Here is a 14721-nt window from a genome sequence, read left to right on the forward strand (position 1 = left end):
AAAGGAGGGAGGGAGAGGGAGAAGAAGGAGAAGAGAAGACAAGAGAAGAGAAGAGAGAAAAGAAAGGAAAAGAAAAGAGAAAAGAAAAAGAAATGGCACTGTAAGAATGCTCAGAATAATTCCAACTATGGCGTATTTTGTAAGAACACAAATCTGGTCTTTCTAAAACGGCAATGTGATTGAGAGAGGGGGCAGGAGGGTCTAGATTATAATATACTAAAGAAACATAACAGATCATGGCGGACAGGAGGCAGGACTAGATTGCAACTCCAACTTGGATGGACAGAGCAGTGTGTCTTGCATTGTGAATTTTAGCTCCAGAACAACTGCAGGAATAAATCAAGAAACCTGAAGGGACCCACAGACCCTCTGAAGCAAGCAGACTGCTCCTGCAGGACCCAGGAGACAACTCAAATACTGTGAGTGCCCAAACTGCAGAAGTGGGAAAGGAAGATCCTCCACCCCTGGTTTCCCACCAGGGAAACTGAAGGTCTAGTTTACAGGAGAAGATTCCAACCTTACCTGGAGCTGAGTCAATTTAGAGAACTGAGTGAAATACAGGGGTAGAGGAAGCAGCAGGAAAGGCCCTGGGAGCTCCCTAGGTCCCCAAGCAGGCCATTCCTGTCTGGCATCACAGGGATCCTTCAGGAAGACGGCCATAGGCCCAGGGAAAATGCCACAGAGAAAAGGAAGTCTCCAGGTGAACTTTGTAACAATTTGAACTGGTTAAGAAGCCTTCTGTGCAGGACTCTGGGGAGGGCACAAATCCAGGATGCAGACTCCACAGGCAGGGGAAGAACTAAAGCCATACTTGCTTTCACAGCTAGGAGGTGGGTAGCCCGGGGCAAGTTCTCAGCCCTGCTCACCCACTGCCTGGAAACAGACTCAATGCTATTATTGTTGGGGGCACAGTGGGAGTAAGACCAGCCCTTTGGATTGCATGGGAGCTGGGTGAGGCCTGTAACTGCTGGCTTTTGCCCACTCCCCTGACAACCTGCATGACTCAGCAGTGGGAGCCATAATCCTCCTAGGTACATAACTCCATTGATCTAGGAACCTCACCCCCATCTCCCACAGCAGCCGTAGCAAGACCAGCCCAAGGAGAGTCTGAGCTCAGACATGCCTAGCCCTGTCCCCAACTGATGGTCCTTCTCTACCCACCAGGTACCTGAACACAAAGGGCATATATTCTTGGGAGTTCTAGGGCCCCACCCACCACTGGTTCCTCTCCATATTACCACAGCTGATGCTCTCTGGAAAGTGCCACCTCCCGTCAGGAGGCCAACCAGCACAGAAATAGAGCATTAAACCACCAAAGTTAAGAATCCTCACAGAGCCCATTTCACTCCCCTGCCACCTCTGCCAGAACAGGTGCTGGTGTTCATGGCTGAGAGACCCATAGATGGTTCACATCACAGGACTCTGTGCAGACAACCCCTGGCACCAGCCCAGAGCCTGGTAGACTTGCTGGGTGGCTAGACCCAGAAGAGAGATAACCATCAGTACAGCTTGGCTCTCAGGAAGCCACATCCATAGGAAAAGGGGGAACATACTACATCAAGGGAGCACCCTGTGGGTCAAAAGAATCTGAACAACAGCCTTCAGCCATATTTCCCTGACAGAGCCTACCCAAATGAGCAGGAACCAGAAAACGAACTCTGATAATATGACAAAACAAGGCCCTTTAATAGCCCCCCCAAATCACAGTAGCTCACTAGCAATGGTTTCAAACCAAGAAGAAATCCCTGATTTACCTGAGAAAGAATTGAGGAGGTTAGTTATTAAGCCAATCAGAGAGGCACCAGAGAAAGGTGAAGCCCAGTTCAAGGAAATCCAAAAAATGACAGAAGAAGTGAAGGGAGAAATGTTCAATGAAATACATAGCATAAATAAAAAACAATCAAAACTTCAGGAAATATTGGACATACTTAGAGAAATGCAAAATGCTCTGGAAAGTCTTAACAATAGAATTGAACAAGTAGAAGAAAGAAATTCAGAGCTCAAAGACAAGGTCTTCAAATTAACCCAATCCAACAAAGACAAAGAAAAAGGAATAAGAAAATAAGAGCAAAGCCTCCAAGAAGTCTGGGATTATGTTAAATGACCAAACCTAAGAATAATCAGTGCCCCTGAGGAAGAAGAGAAATCTAAAAGTTTGGAAAACATATTTGGGGGAATAATCGAGGAAAACTTCCCCAGCCTTGCTGGAGACCTAGACATCCAAATACAAGAAGCACAAAGAACACCTGGAAAATTCATCACAGAAAGATCATCACCTAGGCACATTGTCATCAGGTTATTTAAAGTCAAGATGAAGGAAAGAATCTTAAGAGCTGTGAGACAAAAGCAACAGGTAATCAATAAAGGAAAACCTATCAGATTAACAGCAGATTTCTCAGCAGAAACCCTCCAAGCTAGAAGGGATTGGTGCCCTATCTTCAGGCTATCAGCAGAGAACATACAGAACAACTATCAGCCAAGAATTTTGTATCTAGCAAAATGAAACGTCGTATATGAAGGAAAGAGACAGTCTTTTTCAGACAAATGCTGAGAGAATTCGCCACTACCAAGCCAGTACTATAAGAACTGCTAAAAGGAGCTCTAAATCTTGAAACAAATCCTGGAAACACATCAAAACAGAACCTCTTTAAAGCATAAATCTCATAGGACCTATAAAACAAAAATACAATTAAAAAAAAAACAAAAAAGCAAAAACCCAAGGTACACAGGCAACAAATAGCACAATTAATGGGACCTCACATCTCAATACTAACATTGGATGTAAATGCCTAAATGCTTTGCTTAAAAGATACAGAACTGCAGAATGGATAAGAATGCACCAACCAACTATTTGCTGCCTTCAAGAGACTCACCTAACATATAAGGACTCACATAAACTTAAAGTAAAAGGGTGGAAAAAAGGCGTTTCATGCAAATGAACACCAAAAGAGAGCAGGAACAGCTATTTTTATATCAGACAAAACAGACTTTAAAGCAACAGCAGTTTAAAAAGACAAAGGGGGCATTGCATAATGGTAAAAGGCCTTGTCCAACCAGAAAAATACCACAATCCTAAACATGTGCACCTAACACTGGAGCCCCCAAATTTATAAAACAATTACTAATAGACCTAACAAATGAGATAGACAGCAACACAATAATAGTGGGGGAATTCAGTACTCCACTGACAGCACGAGACAGGTCATCAAGACAGAAAGTCAACAAAGAAACAATGAATTTAAACTATACCTTGGAACAAATGGACTTAACAGATATATACAGAACAATCCATCCACCAATCACAGAATACACATGCTACTCAACAGTTTGTGGAACTTTTTCCAAGATAGGCCATATGATAGGCCACAAAATGAGCCTCAATAAATTTAAGAAAATTGAAATTATATCCAGCACCCTTGCCAACCACAGTGGAATGAAATTGGAAATCAACTGCAAAAGGAACCTTCAAAACCATGCAAATACATGAAAATTAAATAACCTGCTCCCAAATGATCACTGGATCAAAAACAAAATTAAGATGGAAATTTAAAAATTCATAGAACTGAATGACAATAGTGACACAACCTTTCAAAATCTCTGGGATACAGCAAAGGTGATGCTAAGAGGAAAGTTCATAGCCCTAAATACCTACATCAAAAAGCCTGAAAGAGCACAAACTGACAGTCGAATGTCACACCTCAAGGAACTAGAGAAACAATAACAAATCAAACCCAAACCCAGCAGAAGAAAGGAAATAACCAAGATCAGAGCAGAACTAAATGAAATTGAAACAAACAACAAAAAAAGCAATACTAAAGATAAGTGAAACAAAAAGCTGGTTCTTTGAAAAGATAAATAAAATTGATAGACCATTAGCTAGATTAACTAAGAAAAGAAGAGAGAAAAATCCAAATAACCTCAATAAGATATGAAACAAGAGATGTGACAACTGACACCACAGAAATAGAAAAGATCATTCAAGGCTACTATGAACACCTTTACACTCAAAAACTAGAAAACCTAGAAAAGATGGATAAACTCCTAGAAAAATACAACCCTCCTAGCTTAAATCAGGAAGAACTAGATACCCTGAACAGACCAGTAACAAGCAGTGAGATTGAAATGGTAATTTAAAATATACCAACAAATAAAAGTCCAGGACCAGACAGATTCACAGCAGAATTCTACCGGACATTCAAAGAAGAATTGATACCCATCCTATTGACACTATTGCACAAGACAGAGAAAAGGGAACCCTCCCTAATTCATTCTACGAAACCAGCATCACCCTAATACTGAAACCAGGAAAGGACACAACCAAAAAAAGAAAACTGCAGGCCGATATCCCTGATGAACATAGATGCTAAGATCCTTAACATTTAGCCAACCAACATCCTTAACATTTAGCTAATCAAATCCAACAACATATCAAAAAGTTAATCCACAATGATCAAGTGGCTTTCACACCAGGGATTCAGGGATGGTTTAACATGTGCAAGTCAATAAATGTGATATACCACATTAACAGAATTAAAAACAAAAATCATACAGTCATCTCAATAGATGCAGAAAAAGCTTTCAACAAAATCCAGCATCCCTTTATAATTAAAACTCTCAGCAAAATCGGCACACAAGGAACACACCTCAATGTAAAAAAAGCCATCTATGACAAACCCACAGCCAACATAATACTGAATGGGGAAAAGTTGAAAATGTTCCCTCCAAGAACTGGAACAAGACAAGGATGCCCACTCTCATCACTCCTCTTCAACATTGTACTGGAAGTCCTTGCCAGAACAGTCAGACAAGAGAGAGAAATAAAGGGTATCCAAATGGGCAAAGAGAAAGTCCAACTGTCACTGTTTGCTGATGACATGATCATTTACTTTGAAAACCCTAAAGACTCCTCTAGAAAGCTCCTAGAACTGACAAAAGAATTCAGTAAAGTTTCTGGATACAAAATTAAGGTACACAAATCAGTAGCTCTTCTACACACCAACAATGAACAAGCAGAGAACCAAATCAAAAACTCAGCGTCTTTTACAATAGCTGCAAAAAAACAAATAAAATACTTAGGAATATACCTAACCAAGGAGGTGAAAGACCTCTACAAGGAAAGCTACAAAACACTGCTAAAAGAAATCATAGATGACACAAATGGAAACACATCTCATGCTCCTGGATGGGTAGAATCAATATTGTGAAAATGACCATACTGCCAAAAGCAATCTACAAATTCAACGCAATTTTCATCAGAATACCACCATCATTCTTCACAGAATTAGGAAAAAATTATAAAATTCATATGGAACCAAAAAAGAGCCCACATAGCCAAAGCAAAGAGAACAAATCTGGAGGCATCACACTACCTGATTTCAAACTATAGTATAAGGCTATAGTCACCAAAACAGCATGTTACTGATATAAAAATAGGCACATAGACCAATGGAACAGAATAGAGAACCCAGAAATAAACCCAAATACTTACAGCGAACTGGTCTTCGACAAAGAAAAAAAAAAAAAAAAACAGTGGAGAAAGGACATCCTTTTCAACAAATACTGCTGGGATGATTGGCTAGCCACATGGATCCTCATCTCTCACCTTATACAAAAATCAACTCAAGATGGATTAAGGACTTAAATCTCTTAAATCTAAGACCTGAAACTATAAAAATTCTAGAAGATAACATTGAAAATACCCTTCTAGACATTGGCTTAGGTGAAGATTTCATGACCAAGAACCCAAAAGCAAATGCAATAAAAACAAAGATAATTAGCTGGAACTTAATTAAACTAAAGAGCTTTTGCACAGCAAAGGGAACAGTCAGCAGAGTAAACAGACAATCTACAGAGTGGGAGAAAATCTTCACAATCTATACATCTGACAAAGGACTAATATCCAGAATCTACAATGAACTGAAACAAATCAGCAAGAAAAAAACAAACAATCCCATCAAAAAGTGGGCTAAGGACATGAGTAGACAACTCGTAAAAGAAGGTATGCAAATGGCCAACAAACATATGAAGAAGTGCTCAATGTCACTAATGATCAGGGAAATGCAAAATCAAAACCACAGTGTGATACCACCTTACTCCTGCAAGAATGACCATAATGAAAAAATAAAAAAACAGTAGTAGTTGGCATGGATCCAGTGCATCAAGAAACCACCTTCTACACTGCTGATGGGAATGTAAACTAGTGCAACCACTATGGAAAATAGTGTGGAGATTCCTTAAAGAACTAAAAGTAGAACTACCATTTGATCCAGCAATCTGACTACTGTATATCTACCCAGAGGAAAAGAAGATATTATACAAAAAAAATACTTGCACATGCATGTTTATAGCAGCACAATTCACAATTGCCAAATCGTGGAACCATCCCAAATGCCCATCAATCAATGAGTGGATAAAGAAACTGTGGTATATATATACAATGGAATACTACTCAGCCATAAAAAGGAATGAATTAATGGCATTCGCAGCTATCTAGATGAGATTGGAGACTATTATTCTAAGTGAAGTAATTCAGGAATGGCAAACATCATATGTTCTCACTGATATGTGGGAACTAAGCTATGGGAACGCAAAGGCATAAGAATGATACAATGGACTTTGGGGACTTGGGGGAGAGAATGGGAAGGGGGCGAGGGATAAAAGACTACAAATAGGGTGCAGTGTATACTGCTCAGGTGATGGGTGCATCAAAATCTCATGAATCGCCACCAGAAAACTTATGTAACCAAACACCACCTGTACCCCCAATAACCTATAGAAAGATAGAAAAATAATAATAATAAAAAAAAGAAACATAACACCAAAACACAATATAGGAACTTTGATTAGATGCTTATTTGGGAAAAGTCTATAAAAGACATGCCTGAGACCAGGCGTGGTGGCTCACGCCTGTAATCCCAACACTTTAGGAGGCCGAGGCAGGCAGATGACAAGGTCAGGAGATCGAGACCATCCTGGCTAACATGGTGAAATCCCGTCTCTACTAAAAATACCGAAAATTAGTCTGGCATGGTGGCAGGCACCTGTAGTCCCAGCTCCTCGGGAGGCTGAGGCAGGAGAATGGCATGAACCCAGGAGGCGGAGCTTGCAGTGAGCCGAGATAGCGCCATTGCACTCCAGCCTGGGCAACAGAGCGAGACACCATCTCAAAAAAAAAAAAGACATACCTGAGACAAATAGGAGAATTTTAATGCAGACTGTGTGCCAGAATGATGGTGTGGAATTATTGTTCCTTTTCTTAGGTGTGATGATAGTAGTGTGCAGGATTGCAGGAGAAGGTCCTTTCTTGAGGAGGTGTATTTAGAGGCAGAGTCATCATGTCTGCAAATGGCTCAGGAGAAAAAGTGGCAACTGTTAAAACTAGTTATTACTGTACCAGGCCTTCAACTCTTAAAGGTTTCTTTTTTAAAAACGATGGAAATGATAAATAAATTAAAGGCAAAAAATTTTTTTGATCAGGAAACATGAAAATACCACTAGAAAAATGGGAACTTATTAAACACAGCAGATTAAACACATGTTTATCTCTGCCTCTCCCAAAACAGTAAGATTTTCTATTCACGTATAATTCTAAGAATAAAGAGAAGGAGAGAGAGCTGGTGGTGAGGGGCATAGGCCCACAAAGTATTAGGAATTAGACAGCAAGCAGATGGGGATAACTGGCTTAGTGGTGCCAAGAAGGCTACAAGCCCCGCTGGCCATGGTAGGTACTGCCAGGAGCTAAGACTTGAGTTCCACACACACCCTCCAGCTTCAAGCTTTCTCTAGGGTTTCATCTTCATCCTCCATCTGAGGAACTAGGGAGCCAAGGAATGCACTGGTCTTGTCACTACCCAAGACTAGACCCTGCCCTGCTCTAGGCTTCCTGACCCTGCCTCACCATCTCCCGAGATGACAGACATGTAGCCAACTCTGCCTTCTGTTTGTGTGTTCAAAGAGTGAATATTTAAGACCTCATGCTCATTTTTAATTAAGGCTCAAGAGGAGCAGACCAGCTCATCTAAGGGGGGCAAACAGAAAGTGAAAGAAAAGATAGACCAAGTTGTCGAGACTCAGAAAGACAAGCGTCGCGTGACCTCAAACAGGAAAGTCCTTTCTGGGGAACCAGCAGGAACCATTTCCCAGCTGTCAGATACAGACCTGAACAACTTCGACGGGCAGCACTCCCAGGAGAAATTCACCAGGTGGGCCTCCCAGCAACCCAAGGAGGGGAATGTGGGCCAGAGCCCACATTGAGGGTGTGGCTGTCACAGCACTGGAGGGGAACAGAGCTGTCCTGCCTGTGGGGCTCCAGGGGCCACCATGCCTACCCCAACAGGACAGGACTTCCAGGCAGCTCTCCTGTCTTCTCTTGGCCAGAGGGGAGCCTCTCACTTTACAAACCTGTGTGGTCATTTGCAGACTGAATCACTTCCGGTGGATCGTGCCAGCCAATGGCGAGGTAACGTTGCAGGTGCACTTCTCTTCTGATGAGTTCGGGAACTTTGACCAAACCTTTAACTTTGAGATCCTAGGAACTTGCTGCCAGTACCAGCTCTACTGCCGAGGCATCTGCGCTTACCCATACATTTGCCAAGACCCGAAGTAAGTGTGTTTCATTTTAAAAGAAAAGGTTGACAGATGCGTTTTCATTTTCCTCCATGGCACTTTGAACAAGGAGGTTCTTACCCCAGCCCCTCTAGTCATATCAGCTTCCATGTCTTGAATATTGACTAAGAGCCACAGGGAGGACCTGCTACTACCAGGATTCCCAGACTGCAATAAAGAGAATGATCATAGGTGCAAAGAGGGAGGAAAAAAGCCTTCCTTTGGCAAATTAGTTTGCTTATTTAACTATTAAGCAAATTTAAAGCAGTTCTATCCTGTAGTATAGAAACCATGTGTGACTCTGCATGGGTGAACTTCTTCCAAGCTACTGAACACCACTGTGCAACTCCTACACAGAAAAGCACCTGGCTGAGCAACTGGCCACATTAGACCAAGGGACTCAGAAGCTAGTTCGTATCTCCCAGAACTAGTTTTCCATAGGGATTCTCAGGAAAGTTTTCAGCTGGGTGCACTGGGACGGAATATCTGACTCAGCTTTGTCACCACTCCTCATTATGGAAGACACCACTGGGGAGTCTTTTTTTCAAGTTCACATCATACTGTCTTCTCTGTGGTGGGAAGGAGCTGGGACAAAGAAGAGTCACTCTGTCTCCAGACGCCTGGACCCTGTGTTGAGCAGGGAATATTGAGTTTATGTAAACATCACGTGGCAGCACCGAACTTCTGTTCAGGCAGCCTCTCCTCACCTCTTCCTCTTCTGTGTTCAGAGTGGTATTTCCTCAGCGGAAGATGGACATGAAGACAAATGAGGTCATCTTTAAGAAGTATGTTATGAGCACAGAGACATACTACTTCGGGCCACTGCTTTGTGGAAAATCAAGAGATAAGTAAGTGTTCCATTATTTTAAAGCAGATTTCATACTCCTGGGTTGGGCTCATGAACAGTATAAGTAGGATTCCTATGTACATAGTTGTAACTTTTACTAATGCTGCCTCTCTTAGCCCCAACCACAAATCAGGAGAACTGGGTTCTTGTGTTCCAACTTCCTGCTGGACACCCAGAGGAATGAGGGTGCCATTTTCCCAGATGGGAAAGCCTAGGAGAGACTTCAGGCTTGATCAGCATAGGATCAAGAGTTCACTTTGGCTTATGTTTGGTTTACGAGGCTAGGAAGATATTTCTGTAGTCACATGAAGCAGAGAGTAGGTTATACAGCTTTGGTTCTCAAAGGAGAGGTCACTCTTCAAGGCAACAAAAGCCACAGACATAGATGAGATTGCCTGAGAGAGCTGTACAGGTAAGAAGAAAAGGAGTCCTAAATAACTACAATATGCGCAAAATGAGGAGCCAGGAGATGAGAAAGAGGGCCAGCGCTATTGGGGAAACCAAAAAGACCAGTGTCATGGAGCCATGAGAAGAGGACATGGTTGCTACAGTGAATGCTGCACAGAGGACAGAAAGATGAGGGCATAGATGTCCACAGGGTTCAACAACATGGAGGTCACTAGGGGCCTTAGCACGAGTCCTATACCCAAGCAAAGTGAAGTGAGAAGTCAGGTGAAAGATAACTTTGGAGAAACTTGGCTGTGAAGGGAGATGGGAGGAAAGCCTGGAGCACAGGACAGGCTGTTTGTGCGATGTTGTTCTTATGATGCTTGCATGCCGAGAGGAAATGGAAGGAAGAGGTTGGAATTTCAGGAGACAGGAAGGGCCATCAATGACATAGTTCCCTGAGACAGCACAGTGGGATGTGGGGAGGCTGGCTTGTGCCCGGAAGAGGGACTGTCACTGCATGCCAGCGGGGAGAAAGGCGAGATGGCATTGCAGAAGGTAGGTTTACAGTTTGATTGGAAGGGTGAGGAGGCTCCTACGCAGTCATGTCTTTTTCTCCTTGACAAATGTTGTGTGGTCATCCCTTGCAAGTGAGGGTAGCGGAGGAAGTTTAAAATCTTGAGGAAATAGAGGGGGTATGAAAAATAGCTTTTGTGGAAAGTAGGAGAGGGAGCGTGTTAGAGAAACAGACTAAGATTTTTAGGCAGACTTGGGGACCCACAGGTGAGATTGATGATCAGACATTCTCAGCGATACTCGTTTTTTCAGTTATATACAAATTTCTTATCATATAGGCAGGGAATGAAACCAAAACTGGAACCAAGGTCTCCACCATGACTTCACTCAACACAACATTTTGTGTGCTAAGTAGAGGGTGTTAATTTCTCAGCTTTCTCGGTGCAGCTCTTGGGCCATCTTTGCCCTCCATTCCCTAATTACCTCCACTTTATTCCCTGAGATGCTGGATTAAAAAGTGAAGGTAAAGGTAATTTGCTGATGCTGGAGAGGATCTTCAAAGCCCAACAGGAGGGCTTAGGAGGGAAAAGTATGGTCAAGTTGATGGATATGAGGTACAGAACAGTCTGGGAGTGGGAGTCAGGGAAACGATGGTTATTCAAAGAGGTACATGTTTGGGGCAGCACTGGAATTAACTAGGATGTGGGGCCAGATGACACTGATCTGGGAGGACAGTTACTGTGGTGAGCCAAAACAAGTTTTAGTACAACTGGGTATTATTCACTTATTCTTTTTCTTTTCTTATCTTTTTTTTTTTCTTTTTTTGAGATAGCGTCTTACTCTGTTACCCAGGCTGGAATGCAGTGTTGCAATCTCAGCTCACTGCAGCCTTGACTCCCAGGCTCAAGCAATCCTCCCATCTCTGCCTCCCCAGTAGCTGGGACTACAGGTGTGTGCTACCGCACCTGGCTAATTTTTGTAGAGATGGGGTTTCGCCATGTTGCCCAGGCTGGTCTCAAACTCCTGAGCTCAAGCAATCTGCCCACCTCAGCCTCTCAAAGTACTGAGATTACAGGGGTGAGCCACTGTGCCAAGCCTGTTCACTTATTCTTATAAACTGTGCTGAGCCTCAGTGTCCTCATCTGCAAAATGGGAAAGCAACAGATTCATGAGGACTGAACTGGGTAACGCACATGGAGCCCTTAGCACAGTGCCGGATGGAAGTGATTAGTGGTTGAGAAGGCCGCACCCCTTTGGCAAATATTCACACGGAGAGTTCTCTGTTTCTCTGACTGTCATTTGGTCTCTGTCATTCTCTCTCCTTTCATCCTCCATCGTGGCCTGTCTAAAACCTTCTTCAGGTGTTTCTGCTTTCCTAGCCTGTGCTGTGACCTCTGACGATGTGCCTCTTTTTCCCTTGGGCCTTCTGGTTTGTTTCGCTCAGTTACTATTAACTGAGTCTCCCTCAGTGCCCACAGTGCTCAACTCTGAAGATCTCTCCTGAAGGTACAAAGGAACAGAAACTGCCTCCTAACAGTGAACAAGGCCAAATGAATTCATGTCAGTACAGTAACATTCTCTGAGGGTTTGAGAGAAGGAGGTGAATGAGGTCATCTCTAAAACAGATGTGAAATGAAAAATTACTCAAGTGAGACCAGGCACGGTGGCTCATGACTGTAATCCCAGCACTTTGGGAGGCCCAAGCAGGCGGATCATCTGAGGTCAGGAATTGGAGACCAGCCTGGCTAACATGGTGAAACCCCGTTTCTACTAAAAATACAGAAAATTAGCTGGACATGGTGGCATGCACCTGTAATCCCAGCTACTCGGGAGGCTGAAGCAGGAGAATTGCTTGAACCCAGTAGGCGGAGGTTGCAGTGAGCTGAGATGGTGCCACTGCATCCCATCTTGGGCAAGAAGAATGAAACTCTCTCTCAAAAAAAAAAAAAAAAAGTTACTCAAGTGATCATCTCTCTCAGGGACATAAGCAGGTGGAAGGATAGATCTACATATTTCTCAGTTAGAATTCTTTGCAATAATCATAGCTAACATTCATTGGGCATTTGCTATCCACAGCTGTCCTGAGAGCTTTAGATGTGTGATCTCACTTCCTAGTCAGCAGTTCAAAGTGGTGTTATCACCCCGTTTTAGAGATAAGGAGACCAAGGCTTGAGGGAGTCAAGTCACAGTGTAGCATTTATTCTCCAAGGCAAGTCTGCACAACTACAAACCTCATGTTCTTAGCCACTATGCCACTGCCTCCATGCAGCCACACTGTCCCTCTGAATTGCCTTTCATGTCACAACCTTCTTTTCCACCTGCATTCTCATTCAGTCTTCATACCCTTAGCCCCATTCTTGTTCATCCCCAGGTACAAGTCATCCTTATTCCCAGGCAACATGGAGACGCTAACAATCCTGAACACTTCCTTAATGGTGGTCGAGGCATCCTTCTATTTTCAGAATGATGTCAAAGCAAACACATACTTCCTGGAACCCAACACCATGGTCCTGAAACCCAATGAGAAGCAGGTACGGTCATATGGACACAAGTCACCAGGGCAAGGCTTTCTTGGGAAATTTGAGGCCTTGGCATCCTTGGTGTAAATGTACTTTCTTTTGACTTTTCCTTCCATCAGATATTAACCGTATGGGCCTACCCTACTTCCGTTGGTGTCTTTGAAGACAGCATTGTCTGCTGCATCAATGATAACCCAGAGCCAGCCATCTTCCACTTAAGCTGCCAGGGGATCCGCCCAGAACTAGAGCTGGAACCCAGGCAATTACATTTTGACCGGCTCTTGCTGCACAGGTCAGAGTTCTAGATCATGTCAGGACTGGAATGGAATTTAAAGAGTGTTTAGTTCTGGGGTAACAAACTCATCCTGATTTATTCCGGACTCTCTTGGTTTTAGCACTGAAAGTTCTGCACCCTGGGAAACTCCTTGGTCTATGCAAACCGGGATGGTTAGTAAACCTATTTAATTAACAGATTGTTAACTTGGGTTCAGCAGATGAACTTCAGCAGGGCCAAGGATCCCCCTAAGATGAACTGCCAAAATATGCATATGTCTGTGTTTCTTCAGAAGAAGGACGAGCTTTCTTCAGATTCTCAAAGCAATCTATTGCCCAAGAGGTTAAGAATCTTTGCTCTAGAAGTTAGAGTAAAAGCAGAACATTAGACCAAAACTGGAACTTACATATTCATTAATTGGAATTATTATTGGAATTGGTATTATTATTCTAAATAGAAAAATGTTTATTTCTGGGGCTTCTGGAAGAGAATATTGTTATGCTTGTTATGATATGTGTCCTGCATTCTTTAATCACCACCACCAGCCCCATTTCCTGATAAATACTGGTTAAAGAACTAAGTAATAATTGAAGTAACCGAAAGTGCTTTTTCTTTCCTCCAGTGAGTCATGATCATGCCACTACACTCTAACTGGGGTAACAGAGCAAAACCTTGTCTCAAAAAAAAAAAAAGCATAGAAAAATATTGGTAAAAATGAGCAGAACCCCAGTAAATAGTGGGACAACATCAAGCAGTCTAACATATTTGTGATTGGAGTCCCAGAAGGAAAAGAGAGAGAATGGGACAAAAAGTCTATATTTGAAGAGTAGATGGAACTTTCCCAAATTTGGTGAAAAAGCAAAAACTTACCATTCCAAGAAGCTTAGCAAACCTTAAGCTGGATAAATATAGTTATAGCCCAAGTCTTGCCACTAAATTTGTGACTTTGGGGCCATCAATTAACCTCTATAAGCCTCAGGGTTTTTTTTGTTTTGTTTCGTTTCAAGACAGAGTCTCCGTCTGTCACTCAGGCTGGAGTACAGTGGTGCGATCTCGGCTTAGTGCAACCTCTGCCTCCTGGATTCAAGCGATTCTCCTGCCTCAGCCTCCTAAGTAGCTGGGATTATGGGTGGGCGTGCACCACCACACCTAGCTAATTTTTTGTGTTATTTTATTTTTAGTAGAGACAGGGTTTCGCCATGTTGCCCAGGCTGGTCTCAACTCCTGAGCTCAGGCAGTTCACCTGCCCCAACCTCCCAAAGGGCTGGGATTATAGGCTGAGTCACCGTGCCTGGACGGTTTAGGTTTTTCAAGGTCGTCTGGGGTTAATAATATCAACTCCACCTATTTTGTTTAATAGATTAATAACCAAGAAAGAAACCCACATTAAGTCAAAGTTTAGTCCAACTACTTAAAAGCAGAAATTAAGAGAAAATCTTGGAAACAGCCAGGAGAAAATGAAATACAATATGACTGACTCCTCGTCAGGAACAAAGGAAGCTGGAAGACAAGAGAATGGCATTTTTTTTTTTTTTTTTTTTGAGACGGAGTCTCGCTCTGTCGCCCGGGCTGGA

General features: G+C 42.8%; 1 protein-coding gene across 1 annotated transcript in view; it reads left to right on the top strand.

Annotated features, from left to right (window-relative positions):
• Positions 1 to 14721, top strand: part of HYDIN (HYDIN axonemal central pair apparatus protein) — a 390515-nt gene that overhangs the window by 281064 nt on the left and 94730 nt on the right. Inside the window, exons 47-51 of the mRNA XM_023210374.1 lie at positions 7993 to 8201; positions 8419 to 8601; positions 9333 to 9452; positions 12726 to 12885; positions 12993 to 13165. Of these exons, the coding sequence (XP_023066142.1) occupies positions 7993 to 8201; positions 8419 to 8601; positions 9333 to 9452; positions 12726 to 12885; positions 12993 to 13165 (845 nt within the window). The remainder of the gene's footprint in view (positions 1 to 7992; positions 8202 to 8418; positions 8602 to 9332; positions 9453 to 12725; positions 12886 to 12992; positions 13166 to 14721) is intronic.

Source organism: Piliocolobus tephrosceles, chromosome 17, assembly GCF_002776525.5.
Source record: "Piliocolobus tephrosceles isolate RC106 chromosome 17, ASM277652v3, whole genome shotgun sequence".
NCBI lineage: Eukaryota > Metazoa > Chordata > Mammalia > Primates > Cercopithecidae > Piliocolobus > Piliocolobus tephrosceles.